Consider the following 24721-nt stretch of genomic DNA (forward strand, 5'->3'; position numbering starts at 1 on the left):
TTCTTGATTCCAGTACATTCTGGAATTCCAGGAAACAAGTTGACTGACCAAACTGGAAAAAAAACCACCAAATGCATTTTTATTAAACCCCGAAGTACCATATAATGATTTCATCCCTGTTGCAAAACTGAATGGATTAAATTTGGGGAAAAAAGCAAACAAATAATATCAAACAAAACAAGGACCCAAACAATGGAAATCAAGAAATTGCTCAGACGTAAAGAAGTCATTGCCAAGCTACATTTTGGGCGCACACTTTTCTTCTGATAAAAGATGATCCTTGATCCTTCCTAGTGTCACAGATGCCATGCTTGACTGACAGCAGTATATATTTTTACAGTATGTCCACTTTATCATAATGCTTGACAGAGTGTTTTAGTCTGTCATTTTACAAGGCAATTCAAACAATAATGATATTTTTACTTTCTTAAAAATAATAAACTTAACAACTCGCATTTAAAATAAACTTGAACGTGCTCAGCATAATACCATGCACAATACAGCCAAAGCATCTTTTGCACTAAAAAAAAACAACTTGCATTCATAATGGAAGAGTATTATCTGGAGATAAGCCTTATGAGATTAGAGTTGCATCAGCCTTATTTTGCTGTAATGTGCCTAGGGATGGGTATTTTAGAAGTACAGAGTAAAAAGAGAAGAGCAAATTGTACTTTGCACCCATTAGAATTCAGTTAGTATTGTATTAGCCATATAGTGCAAGGAAACCATAGGATTTTGCTTCACTAGCAAAAATAAAAAAAAAGTAGACAAATTATGTACTTCTTTCTCACTTAGGTAAATATACGGTTGACCTTTTACTTTCTTCAAATTGTCAGCCTCAACCAGGCAACAACTCACTGGCTAAAAGAAAAAATTCTACAATCTATGAGAAATGATCATTTAATTTGCGGACTGGTATAAGAGTTTTTTTACCCCACAAACTTTCCATAACTGCCATTAGAGGTGCTCTCCCTGTTTGCTACTGAGCAGATTCTTTGTGCACATGCCAGTACTTGTCGAGCTAGTGTTGCATGAAGAGTTTTTAGACGAGCGTTTTGAAGCATATATCATGTTGGACATACAGATTGAACATCAATATGTGATTCATTATTGTGTAAGATGGAGCTTAAGTGCATCAGAAACAGTTAAAGAGATGATGAAGCAGAAGCGTATGCTAATGAGTGTCTTGGTAGGATGGCCATATTTAAATGGCACAAGCAATTCAGTGAAGGCCGTGAGTCTCTTGCAGATTGACCCAAGGTCTGTTAAGCCTTCCTCCTCAATAACTCCTGAGCAAATTTTAAAAGCCCAGGAAATCTTGGATGAAGAGAAGTGAATTACACTTCGTGAATTAGCTGTTAGAATGTTCATTTCATATGGTAGTGCTCACAATATTGTGAAAGGTCACCCGAAAATGTTGCGAATCTGTGCCTGCAGGATTCCCCACACTCAAGAACAAAAAAAGCAAAGAGTAGACTTATGCAAAGAAATGATTGATCATTTTGAAACACAGAATCAAACCTTCTTAAATTGAATAGTAACTTGTGATTAAACTTGGATTTTTCGCTATGATCCAGAGACAAAACAACAGTCAGGTGTGTCGAAGCATTCTGATTCACCAAGACCTAAGAAATTTCAAGCTTCTCTTTTGGCTGAGAAACAAATGGTTCCTATGTTTTTTGACATGAAAGGCATTCTTGTTAAACTTCTTTGTGCCTCGTAGAACAACTATGAATAAAGAAGCGTACTCTCGGATTCTTGGAGTCAAACTTTGCTGTGCCATTCATGAAAAACATCAAGAACTTTCTAGTGTGAAGTGGTTTCTCTATCAAAACAATGCTAGGCCCCATACGGCTAATATTGTGCAGGCAGTGATCATTGCCAAGGCTCTGCCACCCCCCCCCCCATTTAGCGGATTTAGCCCTGTGTGATTTCTTCCTATTTCCATATCTGAAGGAACCTCTGAAAGGCAAGTGTTTCGCATCCGACAACAATTCTTGCAGAGCCACAATGTAAGCACTTCACAGTCTTTCAAAAAAAATGGCTTGCAAGAAGCATTTAATATATGGGTACAAAGGTGGTGAAAGTGTGTAAAGTCTGAGGGAGAGTATTTCGAGAACGGCAAAACCATAGAAGACTCAGATGATGACAGTTAAGATAAAATCTTGCACCACTGCGTGAATTAAATGATCTCTCCTCTTAGTTTAAACTTCCTCCCCTGTAATTTTAATTTATGTCACTAGTTCTGAAATCTTTTATAATAACAAAAATTTTGCTTTCATTCATTCATTTTACTAACCACTCTCAGAGCCTTATAACCTCAGTCATGTCCCCTCTAAAGGGCTTGACTGTGTAGCCTACATAATTGAAGCCATTCTTCATATGGTTGTCCTTTTGCTGATCTCACCATGCAAGTTGCCCTTCTTTAGGCCCCTTTCAAGAAGCTGAATGTCTTTTTTTTAGATGAGATCTCCATATTTGGACACAGTATTCCAAGTGCCTCACAATTGCCTTATTTGGTAGGATTATTACCTCCCTGTCTATACAGGATATTATTTGATAAATCATTGAGAGAACATCATGGGCTTTCCAGACCACCTGTTTACACTGCACAGAGAACTTCATTTTTACATCATAATTGAATCATAACTCCCACATCCCTGTGTTCACTGATCAAGAGTACACACAGTCTGCTCTTGATCAGTGAAGTTGAAGAATATTGTGTTCCTGGGAACAGATAAGTTTAATAAAACAACAAAAAATTTTGCTGTTTTATTCACCTAATTAACATATTAAATTGTATTCAGTACATGGCTTTATAGTCCTAGTCACATTTGTTTGGGGGAGGGTGCCGACCGGGCTAGCCGGGTGGGTAAAGTGCCTGCCTGGCAACCCAAAGGTCGCGGGTTTGAATCCTGCCTCGGGCTTGGGTCAAAGTACTGCAAAAACCTTGGGAGGTGCATTATGGCCACAGAAGCCGATGCGCCAACAACTACCAAGAGCATCCTTTCATTTCATTCACTAATCTTGTTGCCCTTCTCTGTACTCATTCCAACAGCTCTACATCCTTCTTAAAATGAGGCCTCCAGACCACACCTTGAGTACTGTATACAGTACTCAAGGTGTGGTCTGACCATTGCCTTATACAGGGACACAATCACCTCCTTATCCCTACTAGCAAAATTCCTAAATATTGGCAAGATCCCATTAGCTACCCTTGCAGCTTGTCTGCACTGCTTGAAAACCATATCTGACTGTACAATTACCCCCAGGTCTTTTTCATTCTCCACTACCCTGATACCGCCCAGTTGGTATGTGTGGTACTGTTACACTGGGGTTATTGCTACCCATATGCAATACTTTTCATTTGTCAATGTTAAACTTCAGTTGTCACCTGTCAGCCCATCTGCTCAACTTTTCTAGATCCTGTTGCTTACTATCATTACCCTATCAATGTTCATATTGTCTGAAAACGTTGATATTAAACCTAATATACCTTCATCAATATCATTGATAAATACAGAAAATTACAATATGTCCAACGTGGACACCTGGGGAACTCCACTAATAACATTAGTCCATGAAGAGCCGTGTCCAATGATTGCTATTCTCTGTCTTCTTCCACTCAACTATCCTTTAATCCACTCTAGCAACTTGCCCTTAATGCCATACTGCTCTAACTTGTACAGTAGTCTTCCATGTGCAACAGTATCAAAAACTTTCTTAAAATCTAAGTATATGATATCAAAATTATTTTTTTGCATCCAGTTCCTTTGTGACCACATCATAGTATCCAATCAAATTGGTCAGGCAAGACTTCCCCTTAACAAACCCATGCTGTGTCTAAACTATTACTGTAGTGTTGTCTAGATGATCCTGCAGTGCTTCTTTAATCATTAATTCCATTACTTAATCATGTCACCTTTTGATCCCCCTTTGTGAATCGGGATATGTTTGCACATCTACAGTTCATGAGGATCTCCCCTGAATCCAAGGATGCCCTGATAATCATAGCTAAGGGTTTGCTTACTTCCTTTGCTGCCTCTTTAATATAAATGATAGATCCCATCCACCCCAGGTGCCTTCCTTATGTTTATCTTCAGCAATTTCTCCTCCACTTTGCTCTCACTTATTGCAAAATCATTTCACTCCCTGCCAGAGTTAGATAAGCTTCAGGCCTCCACTTTCCTGCAGAATTCCACATGTGTGAATGTAGCTGCAAAATACTGATTCAGTCTGTCAGCTACCTGAGCAGAATCATCAACAATCGAACCATCGATATCAAGTGGACCAATCTGATTCATCCCCTTCCTTCTAGGGGACATGATAAAGCTGAGGGAGATGTTTTTCTGTGTGTTTTGTGTAGAGAGTGTGAAGCAATTATTTGGCAACTAAGTGTTCTGATGGTCATTTTTGAGAGCTTGAAGACTTTAATTCCTTTGAGTGCTGGATACCCTCAAAAGAATTAAAATAAGGGTTCAATCAAGCTCTCAGCTTTCCAAGTCAATGCCAGAGTGCTCAGTTGAAGATCAGGCAACACAATGGCTTCCCCAAGGCAGAATGATGGTCCCATTATTGTTGATGACTCTGTTGTCAGAGAATCTGGAAATATATTGCCCAAATTGTATAGGTGTATAGGACCAGGGTATGTCTGTAACAAAGTTGATTACGTTGTACAGAATATGTCATCTTTTAACGGCAAAAAAGGTGATATTATAGCACACACATTAGTATTAATTAATGACATTAAGAGTAGGTGATCTGCAGAATTACGATAGGAGGAAGTATGTGATAAGAGCCTTATCAATCAATTCAGCCCAGAAAAGATTGTGCAAAGCTCAATCTCGGCTTGTTAAAAGGTCTGGGCTTGTTAAAAGGAGAGACTAATTCTACAGGGATGCGATACACTTAAATAGAAAAGGTATAACAATATCTGTTAGCTTGTGGGGGGGAGGGATACACAGACTAATAAATTAACAATAGCTGCAGGCAGAGGTGAAAGTGATGCTTATACTACTTCTACTGGAAAGCAAGGTTCCAGGGATTTCAAGGCCTGCAAGTCATCATGGAACAAGTAAATACATGCAATGTGTTAGGGTAACTAAGAGTAAAAATGGGTGCATGCATGCATACTTGAATGTACAGCAAAGCTAGGATCATGGTAAACAAATTTGATGAATTCGAAGTGCTGGTCAAGTCATCAAATGTAAACATTGTTGGAATATCAGATGTAGTGTCACTCAGATAAGGGATGCAGAATTTGAATATCAGGAGCACAATACAGCAAAGTATTGTGCTCCTGATATAGAAAAGACAGAAAATACAGAAAAAACAGGCAGAATAGGAGGGGAAAGGGTCATGCATTCAGTTAAGAAGCACATAAAATTTAAGGGAGTGCATCCAGTTAACGTGGGTGGTCAGTGCAATGTTGAGTCAGTTTGGTGTGACGTAAGCACAGGGAAAGTAAAAATTAGAGTAGGTTGTTTGTTTGTTATTTGGTTTTTAGGAGCATTAGCAACCCATATTGCTCCGGGTATATGTGGTAGTCATTCCCAGACCTTTCCGCATCCTTCATATTTGGTGGTCACGGGCTCGAACCCCAGTCTAATCAAGAAGCGTGTGCTATGCACTGCTGCTCCTGTCCACCTGGCTATGGAGGCACCAAGTAGGTGTTATAGGCTTAATGTCTCACATGAGTACAACAAAGAACTGTCCTGAGAAATAGAGGGAGCCCAGTAAATCCTAATGTCTTATAACATCAGCCGTTTTCAATCCACTGCAGGATGAAGGCCTCTCCAATAACTTTCCAGTTCCTTCTGCTTTGTGCGATGGCCATCCATTTACTACCCACAAACTCATGAATTTCATCTGTCCCTCTCTGTTGCTGTCTTCCAGGTTTTCTTTTAGTTCCTCTTGGGTACCATTCTGTTATTTTCTTAGTTCATCTGTCATCATGTCTTCGAGCTATGTGTCCTGCCCAAGACCATTTTAGTTTTTTAGTTTTGATAAGAATGTCCTTTACTTGAGTTTGCTGCCTAATCCGTGTGTTTCTATTCTTATCTAACAGTCTGATTCCCAACATAATTCATTCCATTCTTCACTGTGTAGTTCTCAGCTTCTCTTCCATTCTTTTGGTGAGTGCCCAAGTTTCACTTCCATAGGTCATGGTGGGGAGTATACATTGGTTCATTATTTTGTTTCAGACAAATTGGGATATTGCTTCTCAGTATATGACTATATTTCCTGAATGCTATCTATCCAAAATTTGTTCTTCTCTTGACTTCCAGCCATATATCATTATTACACCTAATGACTTGTCCCAGATAAGTATATGACTATACCTTTTCAATTACTGCTCCTTCAATCATTATATGCCTTTCTGTGGCATACTTGTTCATCATTACTTTTGTTTTAGCCATATTCATCTTTATTCCAAAATCCTTACTTAACTCTGCGTAGCTGATTAAGATTTTACTCTTAATTCTTTGGGATCGCAGCTTGTGACCACAATGTCATCTGCAAATCGTAAATGGTTTAAGTACTCTCCATTCACATTGACTCCTTTCTGTGAGCAGTCTAATCTTCTGAAATCTTCCTCAAGAGCAGCAGTAAACAACTTCGGAGATATTGTGTCTCCTTGTCGAACTCCTTTCTCAATTTGAAATTTATTACTGTCTTTGTCTAGTCTAATAAAGGAGATAGCATTCTCATATATTTTCTTCAAAATCATAATATATGGGGTATCTATGCCTTGTCTTTCCAGTGCCTGAAACATTGCCTTATGGAGTCAAACGCCTTTTCATAATCCACAAATGTCAGGCATAATGGTGTTTTATATTCATTTGCCTTCTCCATTAGCTGTGACATTATGTGAAGGTGATCCATAGTTATATTAGGCTGCCATAGCCTAGTGGTCAGCCGCTCGGGTGCATAAGTACACGTGCCTTGAATGACTGGGGTTCAAGCCCGTGACTGCTGAATACGGTGCTGTTTCTTGTATTCTGTCTATCTTGTGAACTCCTCTGACCATCATTGGAGTATAAACAGAAAATTTATTTATTAAGTTGAGAATCCTGTCCTAAAGCCATCTTGCTCTTTCGGTTGATTCTCATCAAGTATTCTTTCTAATCTGTTAGTAATGACCCTTGTGAACAACTTGTAGATGTGGGATAACAAGTTAATTGGTCTATAATTTCCGATTTATCTCCTTTCTTATGCAGCAAAACTATGATTGCATTATTCTACTCCTTAGGCACCACACCTTTTCTAATGTATTTTGTGAAGAGTTGCCAGTTTTTGTGTCATGTCTCTTTCTCCCAATTTTAACAACTCTACAGTAACTTCATCTTCCCCCTGAGCTTTATGATTCTTCATTTTCTTCAACACGTGTTCTACCTCATCAGGAAGGATATCAGGTATGTTGTATGTGTTACTAATTTGTGATCCATCTTCCCTGGCATCATTTCCTCGCTCCTTGTATAATTCTTTATAGTAGTCTTCTGCTATTTGAATTATGTCTTCTCTGCTATTCATAAGTACACCATTGCTATTCTTCAGTTTCAGTATCATTTGTCTTTCTGTATTTCTGCTGATTTAAATCCTTTGTTTTCCCTTAATGCTTGTTCTACTTTTATTGTGTTAAATTTTTTGTCCTCTCTGAGTCTCTTTCTAATGGCTTTGCATAACTCAGTATACTCAATTTTCTCCCTGTTTTTCTTGATCTTCATTTGTCATCTTCAGTTCATCATGACAAGTGTTTCTTGATTGATTTTTTTCTTCTTTGGATTTCTTTTTACCTATAGGTTTCTTGGTCTTCACGTTCAGAAAGTTGTAATATTCACGTCGATATCTTGGTCCTGAACAGTCTGTAGAAGCTCAAACTTGTTCTTAAGTTCCAGTACATACTGCTTTTTCTCCTCTTCTGTTATCTAAAAGACCTTTGTATTATTTACTCGAGTCAGTTTTTTCCATTCTTTTCTTATATCTATATCAAGTGTGAATCTTACTATACTGTGATCACTTTCAACATTGTCCTTGTTCAGGACAGTAACATCATTCATGATATGTCTTCTGTTAGTGAGAATGAAGTCGATTTCATTAATAGTTAATCCATTTGAGCTCTTCCATGTCCACTTTCTGTTCACCCTTTTCTTTAAAAAAAAAAAGCGTCCATTACTGACATTCCTCTAGATTCTGCAAATTCCACAAGTCTTTCACCTCTTTCATTTCTTTCACCAATTCCAAAATTCCCCTTTCTGCACTGTTTTATCCTTTTCCAACCTTAGCATTGAAGTCCCCCATAATGATAGTGTAGTGAGTTTTCTGTTCATCTAGAAGACTCGTAATTTTGGTGTACATTTCTTCAACCTCTTGGTACCTCCGTAGCCACTTGGGCAGGCGCAGCAGTGCGTAACACACACTTCTTGATTAGACCGGGGTTCGAGCCCATGACCACCAAATACGGAGGATCCGGAAATGTCAGGGAATGACCACCGCATATCCCTGGAGCAATATGGCCTTTGTTGCTAATGCTCCTAAAAACCAAATAATAACATCTTCACCCTCTTCATCATCATGGGTTGATGTTGGTGCATAAATCATTATAACCTTTAGCTTATACCTCTTAGAAATCCTGAGTAGCAGTCTTGACACCCTTGGTGATATACTTTTGAATTCCAAAATGTTGTTTTTTATATCTTTATGGACGACCAGAAAGCCAACTCCATTTTCACTCCTTTCACTGTTTCCATTGGTGTACAGCAGATTTCCACTTGATAAACTTATAAGTGATTCATTTCTTCTTCTTGTTTCAGCCAAACTGATGATATTCCAATTTACATTTTCTAATTCCTTTTCCAACTCTAGTATCTTGTCTTCACCGATGAGTGATCTTACGTTGTAACAGGCCAAGTTCAGTTTCTGTGCATGGCAGCCTGATTGTACCCAGAGATTCTTAGCACCCTCTGCTTCCACTCTGATCCTCTCGCGGCCGTAAGAGGGGGAGTGAAAGCCACTGGGGACTGAGGGCCATTTGTTTCGTTGTGCTGTCATATGCTGAAAGGGTTTGGTCTTTTCCTCTTCACGCTGACCAGGTGTCTTGAAGAGAACCACTCTACACGTTCGTTGCCACCTAAGCGACGTAACAGAGCTTACCATCGTCTTATAACAGAGGATTTTAACTTTCCAGATATTGACTGGGACTTGTAGGTTGGTCCCTCACACACTGTTAAATCCACAAGACTTTTGTGGATTTAATAGATGACTACTACAGCTCATGTTATAGCAGCAACAAAAGAGAGTAATAGTCGTGAGCTGATTATCAGCAGTGATAATTTGTGCATTAAGAATCTGCAGATAAAAGAACCAGTAAGTGGCTTTGATCACAGTGGTTTGATGTAGGATTTCCTTTGTGATGTAATTACCATCAAGAGTAAAGGGAAGGAAGACTACGGTTGTCTCAGACAGTTTTTAAATTCAATACATTGGGAGCAAACAGATGTAAATTCAATGTGAAGCATTCTAGGAAATAATCAGAAGCTAATACGCTTTTCATACCATCTAAGAAATACTGTTAGAAATACCCAAAATGGATGTCAGATGAACTATCGAGACTTCTGGCAGAGAATAAAAATGCATGGGATGCATATAAATTATTAAACAATACGGAGATCTATGATAGATATAAACTTGTCTGTAATCAAGTGAAAAAGGAGATTAGGCAAGCTAAGGCAGATTATGAGAAATCTCTGGCAGAGGATGCAATGAAAAACAGCATAAACTTCTTTACTCATGCAAACTAGAAGGAAGGGGATGAGCCACATTGGTCCACTTGATATCGATGGTTCAACTATTCATGATCCTGCCCAGGGGTGCAGACATACTAAATGAGTATTTTGCATCTACATTCACACATGAAGCATTCCTTAGAGAAGTGGTTGCGGGACGTTTATCAGACTCTAACAGGGAGCTAGCTAAATAATTTTGTAATAACTGAGAGGAGAGTGGAAGAGAAACTGTTGAAGTTAAACATTAAAAAAAGCAGCAAAGGAAGTAGGCCAACCCTTCACCATAATTATGAGAGCATCTTTGGACTCGGGAGATCTCCATGGACTAGAGATGTGCAAATGTATTCCCAATTCACAAAGTGGTATCAAAGAGTGACAGAAGCTATTACAGACCTGGTAGTTTAGCTTCTGTTCCAGGGAAAATAATGTAGTCACAGGTTAAAGAAGTAATGCAGGAACATCTAGACAGGAAAGCAGTTATACTTCAGATACAATGTGGATAGGTGCAACGTGGATATGTGAAGGGGAATCTTGTTTGATAAATTTAATTGGGCACTATGATGCAGTTACAAAGGAACTGGATGAAAAAAAAATAATCTTGATATCATATACTTGGATTTCAGGAAAGCTTTTGATACTGTTGCACATTACCGGTGAAATTCCACCACTTTGCTTATTGGAGGCTTGAAGTGGTGAAACCCATGTTTAGTCTCTAGAGCAAAGTTTCCGGCATCCCCCTCCCCCGACACGTCTCCTTCAACCCATGCACGGTACTAAGTGCTATAGGTTTTGATACCTTTCGTGTGTGGGGGTTTCATAAAAAAAAAATAAAATAAAATAAGAGACTGCTGTACAAATTGAAGCAGTGTGTCATTAAGGGCAAGTTACTGTTACTGATAAAGGGATAGTTGAGTTGGGTCCAGTGCTGGGCCCATTTTTTTCTGTATTTATTAATGATATTGATGAAGGCCTATCAGGCTTAATATCTGCAAATGATACAAAAGTTTGCAGAATGCAACAGGATCCAAAAAAATTAGGCAGATGGATTGAGAAATGGCAATTGAAGTTTAACATTGACAAATGCAAAATGCTGCATATGTTGATTGAGGTAGCAGTAACCCCACAGTAACGTATCAACTATGTTGTGCCACATTGGAAATGAAAAGGACCTGTGGTTATTTGTGCAGTCAGATATGAAATTTTATGGGCAGTGCAGTGCCGGCAAGCTGCCAGGACAGCTGCTGTGGTTGCTAGGAAGGATAAAGAGGTGATTATACCATTGTACTAGACAATTTAGGGCACGTTTTGAGTATTGTATTCAGGTCCAGAGGCCTCATTTTTGGAAGGATTAGACCTGCTGGAACGGGTGCAGAGAAGAGTAGTAAGATTAGTGTGTGGGGGGGGGGACAAAAGGGTTCTGTTACCATGAAACACTTCAGTACTGCAGATTGCAGTTTTTGGAGCCAAGCACCTGCGAGTTTATCTGATTGAGATGTTTAAGGGTTTGAATGGATTCAGCAAGCTTGTTGTTGGTATTCTTCCTCTTGCTCAAATTATGCACATGAGGGGTATAAATTCAAATTGAGGAAGGATGGTTGCAGGATAGAAGTTCAGAAGTTTCCCTTTAGCTAGCGGGTTGTTGATTGTGAAACAAACTTCCATGTGTTGCGGAAGTGGATAGCTTAAATGAATTCAAGGAAGAACCATACAAACTATTGGAGGGAATGGATGAGTGAAATGGGAATTTTTTTTTTTTTTTTTTTTGCTTATGCTGTATACACTTGCTTTCTTGCATCATTTTTCACTACTAATACTGTTTATAATTCACCCACCAAGTGCATGTTATTATGGTGTTTGCTATTTCTAAAGTGTAAGAGTTTACTGCATTAAAACGCATTTCTGACCATTCTTGAAGCCTGTCATCTTTCAGGACTGTTGCTTGGTACTGATCATTAACGACTCTCCTAATCTTTACATCATCTGAAATTTGACATCATGTTCCCTCATTGATATCATTTATGAAAATGAGAAACAACAGTGGTCCATGAACCGATACTTGGATGACCTCACTTCAGACTTACACCAATCAGTAGTCCATCCATTAATCACAATCCTCTGCTTTATGCCCTGCAGGCATCCTGTAATCTGTTTTAGAACTTACCAGTAATCCCAGCATGTTCCAGCTTATATAGTACTTTCTGCCAAAAAAATCCAACAACCAACCTTATACAGTAATCTCTCATTATGGATTAATTACATCTAGAATATTCTTACCCCTAGAATTGAATACCCGGTGAGGATTTGAAATTAGAAATCGCGAATCCTCCTTGTGGTCATAAAGGGATGGTAAACTTGTATAAGACAAAGAATGCTTATAAATGAGTAGTCTTTATCAGAGCGCTGAAACCATAACACTGGTTTCTCTGCTGTGAGATAAACCAGTGTTACGAGTAGGATTCCTCAGGATTACTTGCCAAAATTTTCTTTAGTTTCTAATTTTCTTCAGTGATACTAATGAAACACTTTGATGTGATATTCATGTCAAAATTTGCTGATATTAATGTGAGAAATGGGTTAGACCTATTTACCACACAAAAAAAAAAAAAAGACTGTTATTTTAGATAAATTATAATTATACAACTGGCCTATATTGCTAACAAAATAATGCTTGTTTCGATTTGCTAGCTTAATTGCCATATATAATCTGTGGTTCTCATTTATAATAATGTGGTTTTCTATGTAACTAATTACATAGAAAATTCCTGTATAAGATCACTGACAGACCAGATCTGGTATGATATGTATAAGTGGAAACCTAATTTCGAGAAAGATGCATTTTCTTAAAAGGATACAAAGGAGAACAACTAGACTGGTTGTGGGTGTAAAGAGAAAGAATATCTCCATCCTTGTGTACACAACCAGTAATTCCAAAGGAAGAGATTCCTTTTGGAAATTATTCATTTCTGTTGGAATCTGAATCAGTTGTGTTTTAGGTCTTGGGGTTTAATCAACTTTAATGATAGAACATGTTTTCTCATTCTCATATGACACAGAGGAGGAACCAGAAATAAATTTCAGTACCAAATATGTATGTGGGGATGGAGGTGTAGGGACAACATTCAGATAAATAAAAATGGTGTTATATTAATGATTTACTTGGTCTTATTTATATTGTAATAGCATTGGATTTTTAATCACTTCCAGGTTATTGGAATGCACTACTTTTCACCTGTAGATAAGATGCAGCTTTTAGAGATAATTACTACCGAGGTAACATCAAATGATACAGCAGCTGCAGCAGTGAATCTTGGTTTAAAACAAGGGAAAGTAGTTATCACAGTAAAAGATGGCCCTGGCTTTTATACCACTCGTATCCTTGCACCAATGTTAGCAGAAGCTGTTCGTTTACTTCAGGTAAGGTTTGGTATAAAAAATATATATTTGTTATTTTCATAAACTCTTTTCCGAACTTTTTTGCCAGAGACAAAATGATAATACTTTATTATATCTTTGTATCCATTTGCTAATACCAGCTGCTTTTGTGTTTACTCATCCATAACACTTCCAGGTTATTGGAATGCACACCATAACAGTATAGTAGCTTTGCAACTTGTAACTCATTTGAAGGATCTTGCATTTTAATTCTCTTCATAGGCATTTTCATTCAGGGGTTGTAATTAGATAGTCTTATAATAAAATATAGGAGTTACTCAACACATACAAGCAAATCAACCTGAATACAAGTACAGTCAGTCCTCGTATAGCACGATAGTTGTGTTCCTAGAAACCCTCGTGCAATACAAAACTTTGCAATATAAACAACGGGCCCTATGGGAAAAATAGGGTTAGGTGCCGGCCACCCAAGATTGAACACACATTTGTAACCAAAACATTACCAAACACAATAAATAATCATAATAAAATACGTAAGTATTTTATTACGACTATTATGTAATAAAATATTGCTAATGCTTTTGCCTCTATCGTAAGCAAACTTGTTTTTTGTTTGATTTTCTATCCAAACAGATGACAGCCATTCCATCTCTTCCAATTCTTTGTGTCTTAATCTAATGGATTTTAATTACACTTTGAGTTGTTCCTGCTATGAAAGTTGTTTTTATTTTTTCTGCATTCTTTGTAATTCTCGGCGTTGCCTCATTTAGGTCTGTAGCACGTGCGATATCACATGGTCTTTCATTTCGCTCAAAGCATTTCACAATTTCATATTTTTTCTCTATCGACAGAGGCGGACTGGCCATAAGCCTTACCGGGGAAACCCCTGGTGGGCCGGAAGCTAGATAGCAACAATTTGCCTCCAGTGCCACACTGCTCCGATTTATGCACTGTATTTGGATCTAAGATCCAAATACAGTGGATTCCGGTTATTTTGGCGACCAGTTAATCGGGACAGCTGTTTATTTGTGGCAAATCTTAAAAAACAGATTCTTGTTGAGAAAATAGCCAGGGTTTACTTCGCTTAATTGGGACAACATGCCGTTTAATCGGGACAGGAGACCGCAGCACCCTACTTTTGTCTCCCGTCGGATTTCTGGAGGTCAAAATCATAAAACAATAAAAACAATTAGCAGTCACCTGTTTATTGGGCTTTTCTGTTAGTGCAATCTATCATAAGTGGTGAAACTTGTAATTCAGTAGGATCGAGTTTACTATCCATAAATGGATAGTAAACTCGATCCTACTGAATTTGCGAGAATACCGACAGCTGGCATTCTATGGAATATTATGGTGAAATATGTTTAGACTTCAATGGAATCATCAACCATATAAAAAAAATTAATTTTCAGAATCTTCTCTTCATTCCTATTTTTAAAGTGTAACTTGTTACTAATGATATTAAGAGTAACAGACCGGCGGAATTACTTAACAAGTACAGGTCACTGTTGAAAAAAAGCCGTGAATTAGGGTTGAATTTGAAAGTGTCTGCAATTCTGCCCAGACACGATAGGAGGGAGTATATGATGAGAGCCCTTTCGATCAATTCGGCCCGGGAAGGATTGTGCAAGGCTCAAGTGGTAGAATTTTTTTCAGCCCGGACTGTACTTGTTAACAGGAGAGATTGCTTCTACAGGGATGGGATACACTTAAATAGAAAGGGTGCAAGAATGTTTGCTGATGCTATCGAGGCAGTGTTAGGTGGGTCGGAAAACTGCTAGATTGGGGGGATACAAGGACTAATAGATTAACAGTAGCCACTGGCAGAGGTGAAAGTGATTCTTGCACTGCACTATTAGAATGAGCCGCAGCCTGGAAAATAAGATGCACGATATTTCAGAGACTGCTGGGAATCATTGGGGTATAAATAAACACATAGGTTGTGTTAGGGTAGCTAAGAAAAAAAAGAACAGGTTACTATGTTCTCACTTGTGCATACCGTGTTACTTGCAATTTATGTGTGCCGTGTTCTTTGTTATTGATTGCTTATCTTTTACTGTTTTAAATTTTAACCCCCACCCACAAATGTCAGTGAACATCAACTAGTTAGTATGTACATTTACAGTACATATTAATTATTCTGATTATCACATATATTCTTCCGATTTTCACATATCATTTAATTTTTTAATTGGTAAAGTAATAAAGGGTAAATTTTTGCTTAATATATCTTTACTTTTATAGTCTGTGAATAATATTCCTCTTATTTTTCGCTAATTAGAATCACTGTTTAATAGAATTAAAATTCAATTCACAAATGTGATCACAGTGATTGGCACTTACTACACATCGTACAGTGAACGGTACTTTACTATGGTGAGTCCATCATAACGTGATTTGATTGTACAGTGAACCAATTGTAAAGGGGAGTCCATTCCATTGTATTTTTAACTATTTACGTGAAACTTTGGATAATTGGGGCAGCCGCTTAATCGTGCCAAAATGCACTAGTCCCGATGTGTCCCAAATAACCGGAATCGACTGTATATGATAAAAAAGTTATTCCCTGCATCCAGTTCCTTTGTGACCACATCATAGTATCCAATCAAATTGTTCAGGCAAGACTTTCCCTTAACAAAACCATACTGTGTCCGAGCTATAACTGAAGTCTTGTCTAGATAATCCTGCAGTGCTTCTTTAACCAGTGCTTCCATTAATTTTCCTGGAACAGAAGTTAAACTAACAGATCTATAATTACTTGTGTCGCCCTTTGATCCTCCTCCTTTCTGAATTGGGGGTCACATTTGCACATCTCCAGTACATGGGTACCTCCTCTGAGTCCAAAGAAGCTCTCATAATTATGGCTAAAGGTTTGCTTACTTCCTTTGCTGCCTCCTTTAATATAACTAGATAGATCCCATCCACCCCGGGTGCCTTTTTTATGTTTCTCTTCAACAATTTCTCCTCCACTTTCGTCTCAGTTATTACAAAATCATCTAGCTCACTGCCAGAGTTTAACTCACCTGTCGTATTCCCCCTCCCTGAATAACTCCTCATATGTGAATGTAGATGCAAAATACTCATTTAGTTTGTTAGTCACCCGAGCAGGATCATCAACAGTTGAACCATCAATATCCAATGGACCAATCTGATTCATTCCTTTCCTTCTAGAGTTTACATAGGTAAAGAACTCTTTGTTGTTTTTCTTTGCATCCTTTGCCAAAGATTTCTCGTAATCTGCTTTTGCCTGCCTAACCTTCTTTGTGACTTGGTTACAGACCAGCTTTTATCTATCATAGGCTTCCATGTCACCCATTAATTTATACGTATCCCATGCAGTTCTTCTCTGCCATATGTCTCATTAGGTCATCTGACATCCATTTAGTCCTAAACCTTGAACAATATTTCTTAGTTGGTATGTGAAGCCTAGTAGCTTCCAAGATAAATTCTTTGAATGCTTCCCATTTTGAATTTGCTGTTGGTAACATCATCAGTTGGTCCCAGTGTATAGAATTTAAATACTGTCTCAGACCACTGTAGTCGCCTTTACGAAAGCAAAAACCCTTTCCTTTACCCTTGATGGTAGTTACCTCTTTGAGTAAATCCCACTTCAGCACACTGTGATCACTGCCACCTAGTGGTTCCTTTATCTGCTGATTCTTAATGCATGAAGAACACTGCTGCTAATCAGATCAAGAGTATTACTCCCTCTAGTTGCCTGCCGAACATGCTGATGTAGAAAACAATCATCCAATAAATCCACAAAAGCCTTGCTAGTGTGTGAGTGACCAACCCACATATTCTAGTCAATATCTGGGAAATTAAAATTCCCCATTATAAGACTCTGATTTACTGGCCCACTCTATTTCCCTGTACAGTTTCTTATTATACTCATCAGAGTCATTAGGCCTATAACACACTCCTACTCTCAATTTTGATCTCCCAATGCTAATGTCAGACCAAACTGATTCGACACTGCACTTTCCACTAACAGCATAACCCCTCGTCCCTTCCTATCCTGTCTATCCTTCCTGTACACATTGTACTCCCCAAATTCCAGTTCTGCATTCCTTATATCTGTGTGACACCACGCCTCTGATATCCCAACCATATCTGCCTTTGATGTTTTGAGCAATACCTAAAATTCATCAAATTTATTTACCAAACTCCTAGCATTGGTGTATGCGCAAGTATACATGCACCTGTTCCTATTCTTAGCTACCCTAACATAAGTCGTGTTTACTTGTACTGCAATGACTCCCAGCAGTCTCAGAAATACCCTGCATCTTGTTTTCCAGGCTTCTGCTCATTCCAATAGAAGCAGTGCAATAATCAATTTCACCTCTGCCAGTGGCTACTGTTAATCTATTAGTCCTTGTTTCCCCCCCCCCAAGCTAGCAGTTTTCTGACCCACCTAACACTGCCTCAATAGCAAATATTCTTGCACCCTTTCTATTTAATTGTATCCCATCCCTGTAGAAGCAGTCTCTCCTGTTAACAAGTACAGACTAGGCTGAAAAAATTTCTACCCCATGAGCCTTGCACAATCTTTCCAGGGCCAAATTGATCGACAAAGCTCTCATCATATACTCCCTCCTATCGTGTCTAGGCAGAATTGCAGAGACTTTCAAATTCAACCCTTATTCACGGCTTGTTTTTCAATAGTGAACTGTACTTATTAAGTAATTCCGTCGGTCTCCTACTCTTAATATCATTAGTGCCAACGTCTACAACAATATTACCTTTTGTGCCCTTAAAAGATGATATCTGCTCTACAATGGCATCAACCTTTGCCTCTGGCAGACATACCCCGGTCCTGTTCCACCTATCCTTTTTACATACCATGTTCCCCGTTTCCCTGACAGTAGAGTCACCAACAACTACTAGTTCCTGTGGGACCAGCACATTCTGCCTTAGGGGTTGCTGCTGTGTTGCGTGATGATCAAGTGCAAGCTCTGGCGTTGATGGGGCCCCTCAATTTAGATCCTTCGAGGGCATCCACCCTGTCCTTCAAGGTCTCATATAGGCCCATAACAACACTGAGTTGTTGCCCCACACTCCTTACATCGCGCACACACAAAAACATCCCCCTTGGCAATATCATGCCTCGTACCTGATTGCTCCCCAAACATAAAGCAAGCAGTGCATTTTAAAAGGCTGTGATTCAGGGGGAAACTGTACCCCCCTCTCAGTTCTACCCTGAGCCACAGTAGTCCATTTAGCTTGAGCCTTTTGCTTTGCTTCTCTGGTCTAAGTCATGATTTCGATTTAATTTCAATCTCAAGTATAAAATTTCAATGGTTAATGTGCAACAGTTATTTTCAAGGAGGACATACTAGTCCCGTGCAACTGGCACCAGGAAACTTGTGGAAAAATTTCACAATATGAGATGTATAATGATGTCCTTTTTGCCATCGTGTTTTCCTTTGTACTCAGCTGCATACAAAAATGGTACTTTGTACCTGCTTGTACAAATGCTGTACATTCCTCACATGAACTTCATTGTTTAAATTATACTTGGTATTTTATGGGTTCAAAAAACCAAGTATAATGAGTGAGAAATGACTTAGAACCTAAATCACATACCTTTAAGAGAAAAATACTTCAAAGCAGATCTTTTATTATTTCTTCCAAATTTTGTGTAAATTAATCTAGCTTTGAACCTTTGTCAGATAGCGTATATGCTTTAAATAGATTTTCCCTCCCCTTAATAAAATTCTCTTTTAATATAGCTCCAACTCTTCTCTTATCCAATAATGAATATCTGCTTGACACCTGGAACACAATTATCAGTATATATAACTTATATATTTCATTTTGCACACATGATTGTGTTAATGAATGGTTCAGAGTTATCATTACATGGATAAATGTTTTTTGTTTAGTTTTGTATGTGTTTATATTTCTCTGCTCAGTATAAACCCTTCTGTTCCAGTATCATACAAAGGTATTCTGTTATATGTCTGTCTAAAACGTAAAGTAACGTATTATGTTACATATCTGTCTATACCAAATAGCTGATATTTATTTGTGGAGCGTTTGAAATATAATTATTTTTCTACTATTTGAGTGTATATTCCGGGTGATTCAGGAGGAATAGTAAATATTCTGGGAGGTTATAGTATCGATTATTCTGAGTAAAAAAGTTCACATGAATGTGTCAATTCTCAATGGATACGGAGATGCAGCTGTTTGAAATTGGCATGCACAGCTCCCTGATACTGTTTGGTGTTAGAAGTGTTGTTAAGAATGCCGCACATCTTGACACATGCTGAATATACCGATATGGTGTTTGTCTACAGTTTTTGTGATGGAAGTGCTACTGCTGCATCATGTGGAATCTGCAGTTGCCAGAAAGAAACCAAAGACCCTTTCTGAACTTCAGGAAGCCATAATTTGTGTTTGGAACCACGAACTATCAGGTGATTATCTTCAGAAATTGATCTTGTCAATGCCTCGACGGTGTGCTGCTGTCATCAGGGCTAGAGGTAGTTCAGCTAAATATTACTTTGCACCTGGTGAACTTTTCATTTTGCTTTTACATTTAAAATGATAAACTGAAGCAAATTGAGGGCTTCTGATAACATTTCAGCCATAATTGTCATATTTACCAAAACTGTTGTATCTTCTTCTTTATCTTCACCTTCTTCCCATGTTTATATGGGATCAGCATTTCCGTCCTTAATTCTTTTCCTCCAATCCTGGGCTTCTTCTCTCCTCCATCCTCTCTCTTTTAAATCCTCTGCCATCTTGTCTTTCCATCTCCCCCTCTTCCTCTTCCCTATCACCTCCAACTTTTCACACCTCTTCCCCACATACTCCTCACTTCTTCGTTCCACATGTCCAAGCGACCTCAACCTACATTCCTGCATTTTTTAATCAGAGGCCCCACCTTAACCTTACCTCTGATGTAGTCGTTTCTTATCCTGTCCTTCCTCGTCACACCACACATCCATCTTAGCATTCTCATCTCCGCCACTTCCATCTTTTTCTCCTGGGCCTTGTAATCGCCCATGTCTCAGCACCGTACATCAATACGGGTCTAACCACAGTTTTATACACTCTTCCCTTCATTTTACAATTTACTTTCTTATCACACAGCACCCCACTCATCTTTCTCCAGTTCAACCATCCACATTGCACTCTATGCTGTATTTCTGCACTCAGTCCTCCATCCCTCTCAATGTTCGATCCCAGATACTTAAATTTCGAAATTGATGGTAGCTTTTCCTCCTACTGTTTTATAGAGCTCTAATCTTATCCATTTAACACCATATATTCTGTCTTTGTTCTACTTATCCTCATGCCTCTCTCTTCCAACACTTTCCTCCATTCCTCCAATTTCTTCTCTACCTTTCCTTGAGATGGTTCGCACAGTACGATATCATCCGTGAACAGCATACTCCATGGTGCTCAATTCTTCACTTCCGGCTCCTCCGTAGCCAGGTGGGAAGGAGCAGCAGTGCATAGCTTGAACCCCGGTCTTGATTAGACTGGGGTTCAAGCCCGTCACCACCAAATACGGAGGATGCAGAAAGGTCAGGGAATGACCACCGCATATTCACGGAGCAATATGGCCTTAGTTGTTAATGCTCCTAAAAACCAAATAACAAACAACAACTCTTCACTTCTCTCACCAACACATTCATTACAAGATTAAACAGATATGGGCTGAGAGCTGATCGCTGATGCAGTCCAACTTCTACAGAGAACCCCTCAGTCATATCTACGCTACTCTTAACCTGAGTCACCGCTCCCTCGTACATTTCTTTCACAAGCCTTATGTACTTTTCTGATGCACCCTTCTCCCTCATGCATCTCCATAACTCTTGTCTGGGCACTCTATCATATGCTTTTTCCAGGTCTATGAACACCATGTGCAACTCTACTTGCATCTCCCTGTATCTTTCCATCACCTGCCTTAAAGCAAAGACCGCATCTGTTGTTCCTCTTCCCGGCATGAAACCAAACTGTTCCTCTCCTATTTCTGTCTCCTGCCTTATCCTTCCTTCCACAATTCTTTCCCAGATCTTCATTGAATGAGACATTAACTTTATTCCCCTGTAGTTCCCACATTCCTGCACATCCCCCTTTCCTTTATAGATTGGCACAAGTATACTTTCCGTCCACTCATCGGGTATCCTCTCCTGCTGCCACAGTTTTTCCATAAAGTCCCATAGGATATTGATCTATCGATCCCTTCTTCTCCCAGACTTCTCCATACCTCTACTGGTATCTGATCAGCACCTACTGCTTTCCCCCTCTTCATTTTTCTGAGTGCACTTTCCACTTCTTTACTGCTTATGCCTTCCACTACTCTTTCATTCGTTTCTCCATCCTCGCATAGTGCTCTTGGGTTTTCCTCATTTAGTAACTTCTTAAAATAGTCTCTCTACCTTTCCTTAACCTTCTCCTTATCCTGTATAACCACTCCCCTCTCATCGTTAATCTGTTTTATTGATGAGAAGTCCTTTGATGCCTTGTCTCTCGCTTTGGCTATTCTCATCAATTGCCTATCTCCATCTTTCCTTTCCAGTTCCCCATAGACCTCGTCCACTGCCCTTGCCTTTGCTATTGCCACAGCCCTTTTTGCCTCCGTATTTGCTAATTTATATGCTTCTTTATCTTCCTGGCTACCTGTTAAATCCCATCTTTTCTTCTTCTCCTTCTTTTGTTTTATCACCGCTTGCACTTCCTCATTCCACCACCAGGCCTCCTTTCCTGATGTTTTCCCCAACAACTCTTCTCCAACTTTCCTTATAATACAACTGTTTAACTTCCACCACTCTTGCACATCTTGCGGTAACTTTATTCCTTTTAGCACCTTTTCCCTAAACTTCTTCTTCAAACCCTCCTCTTTCAATCTCCACCATTTTATCCTTTTCTCCCCCTGTCTTGAATATTTCATACTTTTGTCCACTGCAACCTCCCAATCGACCTAGCAATCTATTCCTCTCTCTTGCTTCTTCCTAAGTGTCCATTTAAATCACCCCCAACAATCAAGTGGTCATGGCAATCAGGTATTGCCATGACCACTTGATCCTTTTCCATCCAAAAACTGTCCTTTCTTCTTCCCCGCATCCTACTTGCGGGGCATACGCACATACTATTGTCGTCATTTGTCCACCCACTTCCAGTTTGATGCTCACAATCCTATCACTCCTGTTAACCTCACACACTCCATCTAATAACTCCTTATCAACTACAATACCTACTCCATTTCTTCCTCTCTCATCCGCTCCCCTAAAGAACAACTTGTACCCTTCACTGAGCTCTTTTGCTTTATTTCCTTTCCACCTTGTCTCTTGTAGGCATAGGATCTTCACTCTTCTTCTTTGCATCAAATCCACAATCTCTCTACTCTTTCCATTCATTGTCCCAATGTTCATATTCTAACACTTTTCATCCTCTTCTTCTTCTCAGGCGCCTCCGTAGCCAGGTGGGAAGGAGCAGCAGTGCGTAGCACACGCTTCTTGATTAGACCGGGGTTCGAGCCCGTCACCACCAAATACGGAGGATGCGGAAAGGTCAGCGAATGACCACTGCATATTCCCGGAGCAATATGGCCTTAGTTGCTAATGCTCCTAAAAAACCAAATAACAACAACAACAACTTCTTCTTCTCTAGCTGGACTAACTTCTTTAACTGAACCCGTCCTTTGTTCAGTAGCCCTGACCCTTTTCTCACAGTTTCTGGGCGAGTGACTGTGCATCGCTTATGGAGTATACGCCCTAGCCATTCCACATCTATTTTCCGTCATTCTATCATTTTCTTTTGTTTTGGCATAGTTTTTTTTTTTTTTACAGCCGGATGCCCTTCCTGACGCCAACCCTCACCATTTTATCCGGGCTTGGGACTGACACCTATTGAGACTGGCTTGCCCCCCTCGGTGGCTGGCTTCTCACCAAAACTGTTATATAAAGGTTACAAATGCTCATTTTTGAATATTTTGAGAGCACCTTTCAAATATTACTTAGCTTTGCCTTAACTATAATAAGTATCTTTTGTTTTTATTTCTATTTGTGATGCTAGTCATTAATGTAACATATCATTGCAAAAAAGGGTTAGAAATGTGAAATTCCAAGATGATGCACTTTCTTTGAACACCAGTGTATATTCCAAAATCAGAAAATTCTCTGCCTCAATTGTCAGAATCTCCAGAAGCAACTGGGATCTCTCTAAGAGTACCCTACAGTTATACTATAAAACAGTTTTCTTACCTATCACCACCTATGCTGCAGGTACGTAGTTTCACCTAGCGACCAATTGTAAAATTAAAATAGAAGCTTAACTTCATCCAGAGAAGCATTATTCTTGCTACCCATCATGCTTGTAGAACAGTGTCAACAGCAGCATTGCAAGTAATATCTGGAAACATTCCCCTGGATCTCTTCCTCATCTATAGAGGACTTACCTACCACCTGAAGAAAAGAATCCCAACTGAAATACTGGATATCGAACTCAACCTGGATGGTGATACCAACCAGGAAAGGGCTCGTTGCCATAATGAGCCAATCGGTGTCTGGTAGACTAGATGGGACACGACCACAAAAGGACTTGTTATGAGAACATTTATACTGGAAGTCACATTTGTCACATTCACGACCAGCAAAGCGATCAACAGGTGGTTCTCCCTTAGCATGGAAACCTTTCTGGTCATTGGACATGGGTCCCTCAACAGAAACTCCAATAACTAGGCCTACTAAATACCAATCTCTGTTTCCGTGGGTCTGTCGAGAGTTGGGCACATCTACTCTTTGAATGAACTATCTATGAGGATCATAAACAACTCCATGCAGCAATTTCGGGATTTTCTCCTGACTAAGTAGAACTCCTGGTACAATCGCAACTTGGTACAATCAACAACCTGGTACAGCACTTTGCAACAGAGGTATTCAAGCATAGAAGGAGAATCATACAAGCAGTTTTTGCAAGTCAGTAAACTAGTTGCTGCTTGGCTTAATTCCAACTCACTACTTCTTTCATCTTGCATGGGAAGAAATTCCTTATGCAGGAAGAAAGAGGGGGTTTTTTTTTTTCCCTCTCTCTCCTCCTCTTCTCGCGATCTGCTCTGGGTGTGGGAATGTTCCCTGATCTGGAATAGTCATAGCACTCACCTGCTAGTCTTTCTCCATCTGTCCCATGTGGGATGAAAAACTTTTTTTCTCTCTCTCCATCATTCTGTCTGCTGGTATTCTGACCAACGCTCTCTTCCTTTCCTTGACCAGGTTGTGGGATTTAACTTTCTATTTTTTTATTTTTTTTTGTGTGTGTTCTGCCCTGGGCTAGGGCTCCCCAGATCAGGCCAGCTCCTTCCTCTCTCACCCAATGCAGTGTAATTTATTTAGGTAAAAACCTAAAAATATTACACTGTGTTCAGACTACCTTGTCCATATTGTATTAGAAAGTGCTAATTTCATTTTCATTGCTTTTTTGGCCTTTCACTTTTCTTCTACTACTGTGGACAAGTATAGAAACGCAGTTCCTGTACATGGTCAGGTGTGGTCCCCTGATGAAATACTTGATCATGTATCAATATTTAT

At 39.2% G+C, this 24721-nt stretch overlaps 1 protein-coding gene across 2 annotated transcripts in view; it reads left to right on the forward strand.

Moving 5' to 3' along the window:
- The window catches only part of Mtpalpha (monolysocardiolipin acyltransferase Mtpalpha), a 370336-nt gene that overhangs the window by 290483 nt on the left and 55132 nt on the right, over positions 1–24721 (forward strand). For both annotated transcript variants that reach the window (XM_090373365.1, XM_090373366.1), the window contains one exon: positions 12990–13199. In XM_090373365.1, the coding sequence (XP_090229491.1) occupies positions 12990–13199 (210 nt within the window). The remainder of the gene's footprint in view (positions 1–12989; positions 13200–24721) is intronic.

The sequence above is a fragment of the Mastigoproctus giganteus genome, chromosome 5, assembly GCF_048544385.1.
Source record: "Mastigoproctus giganteus isolate SK-2022 chromosome 5, ASM4854438v1, whole genome shotgun sequence".
NCBI lineage: Eukaryota > Metazoa > Arthropoda > Arachnida > Uropygi > Thelyphonidae > Mastigoproctus > Mastigoproctus giganteus.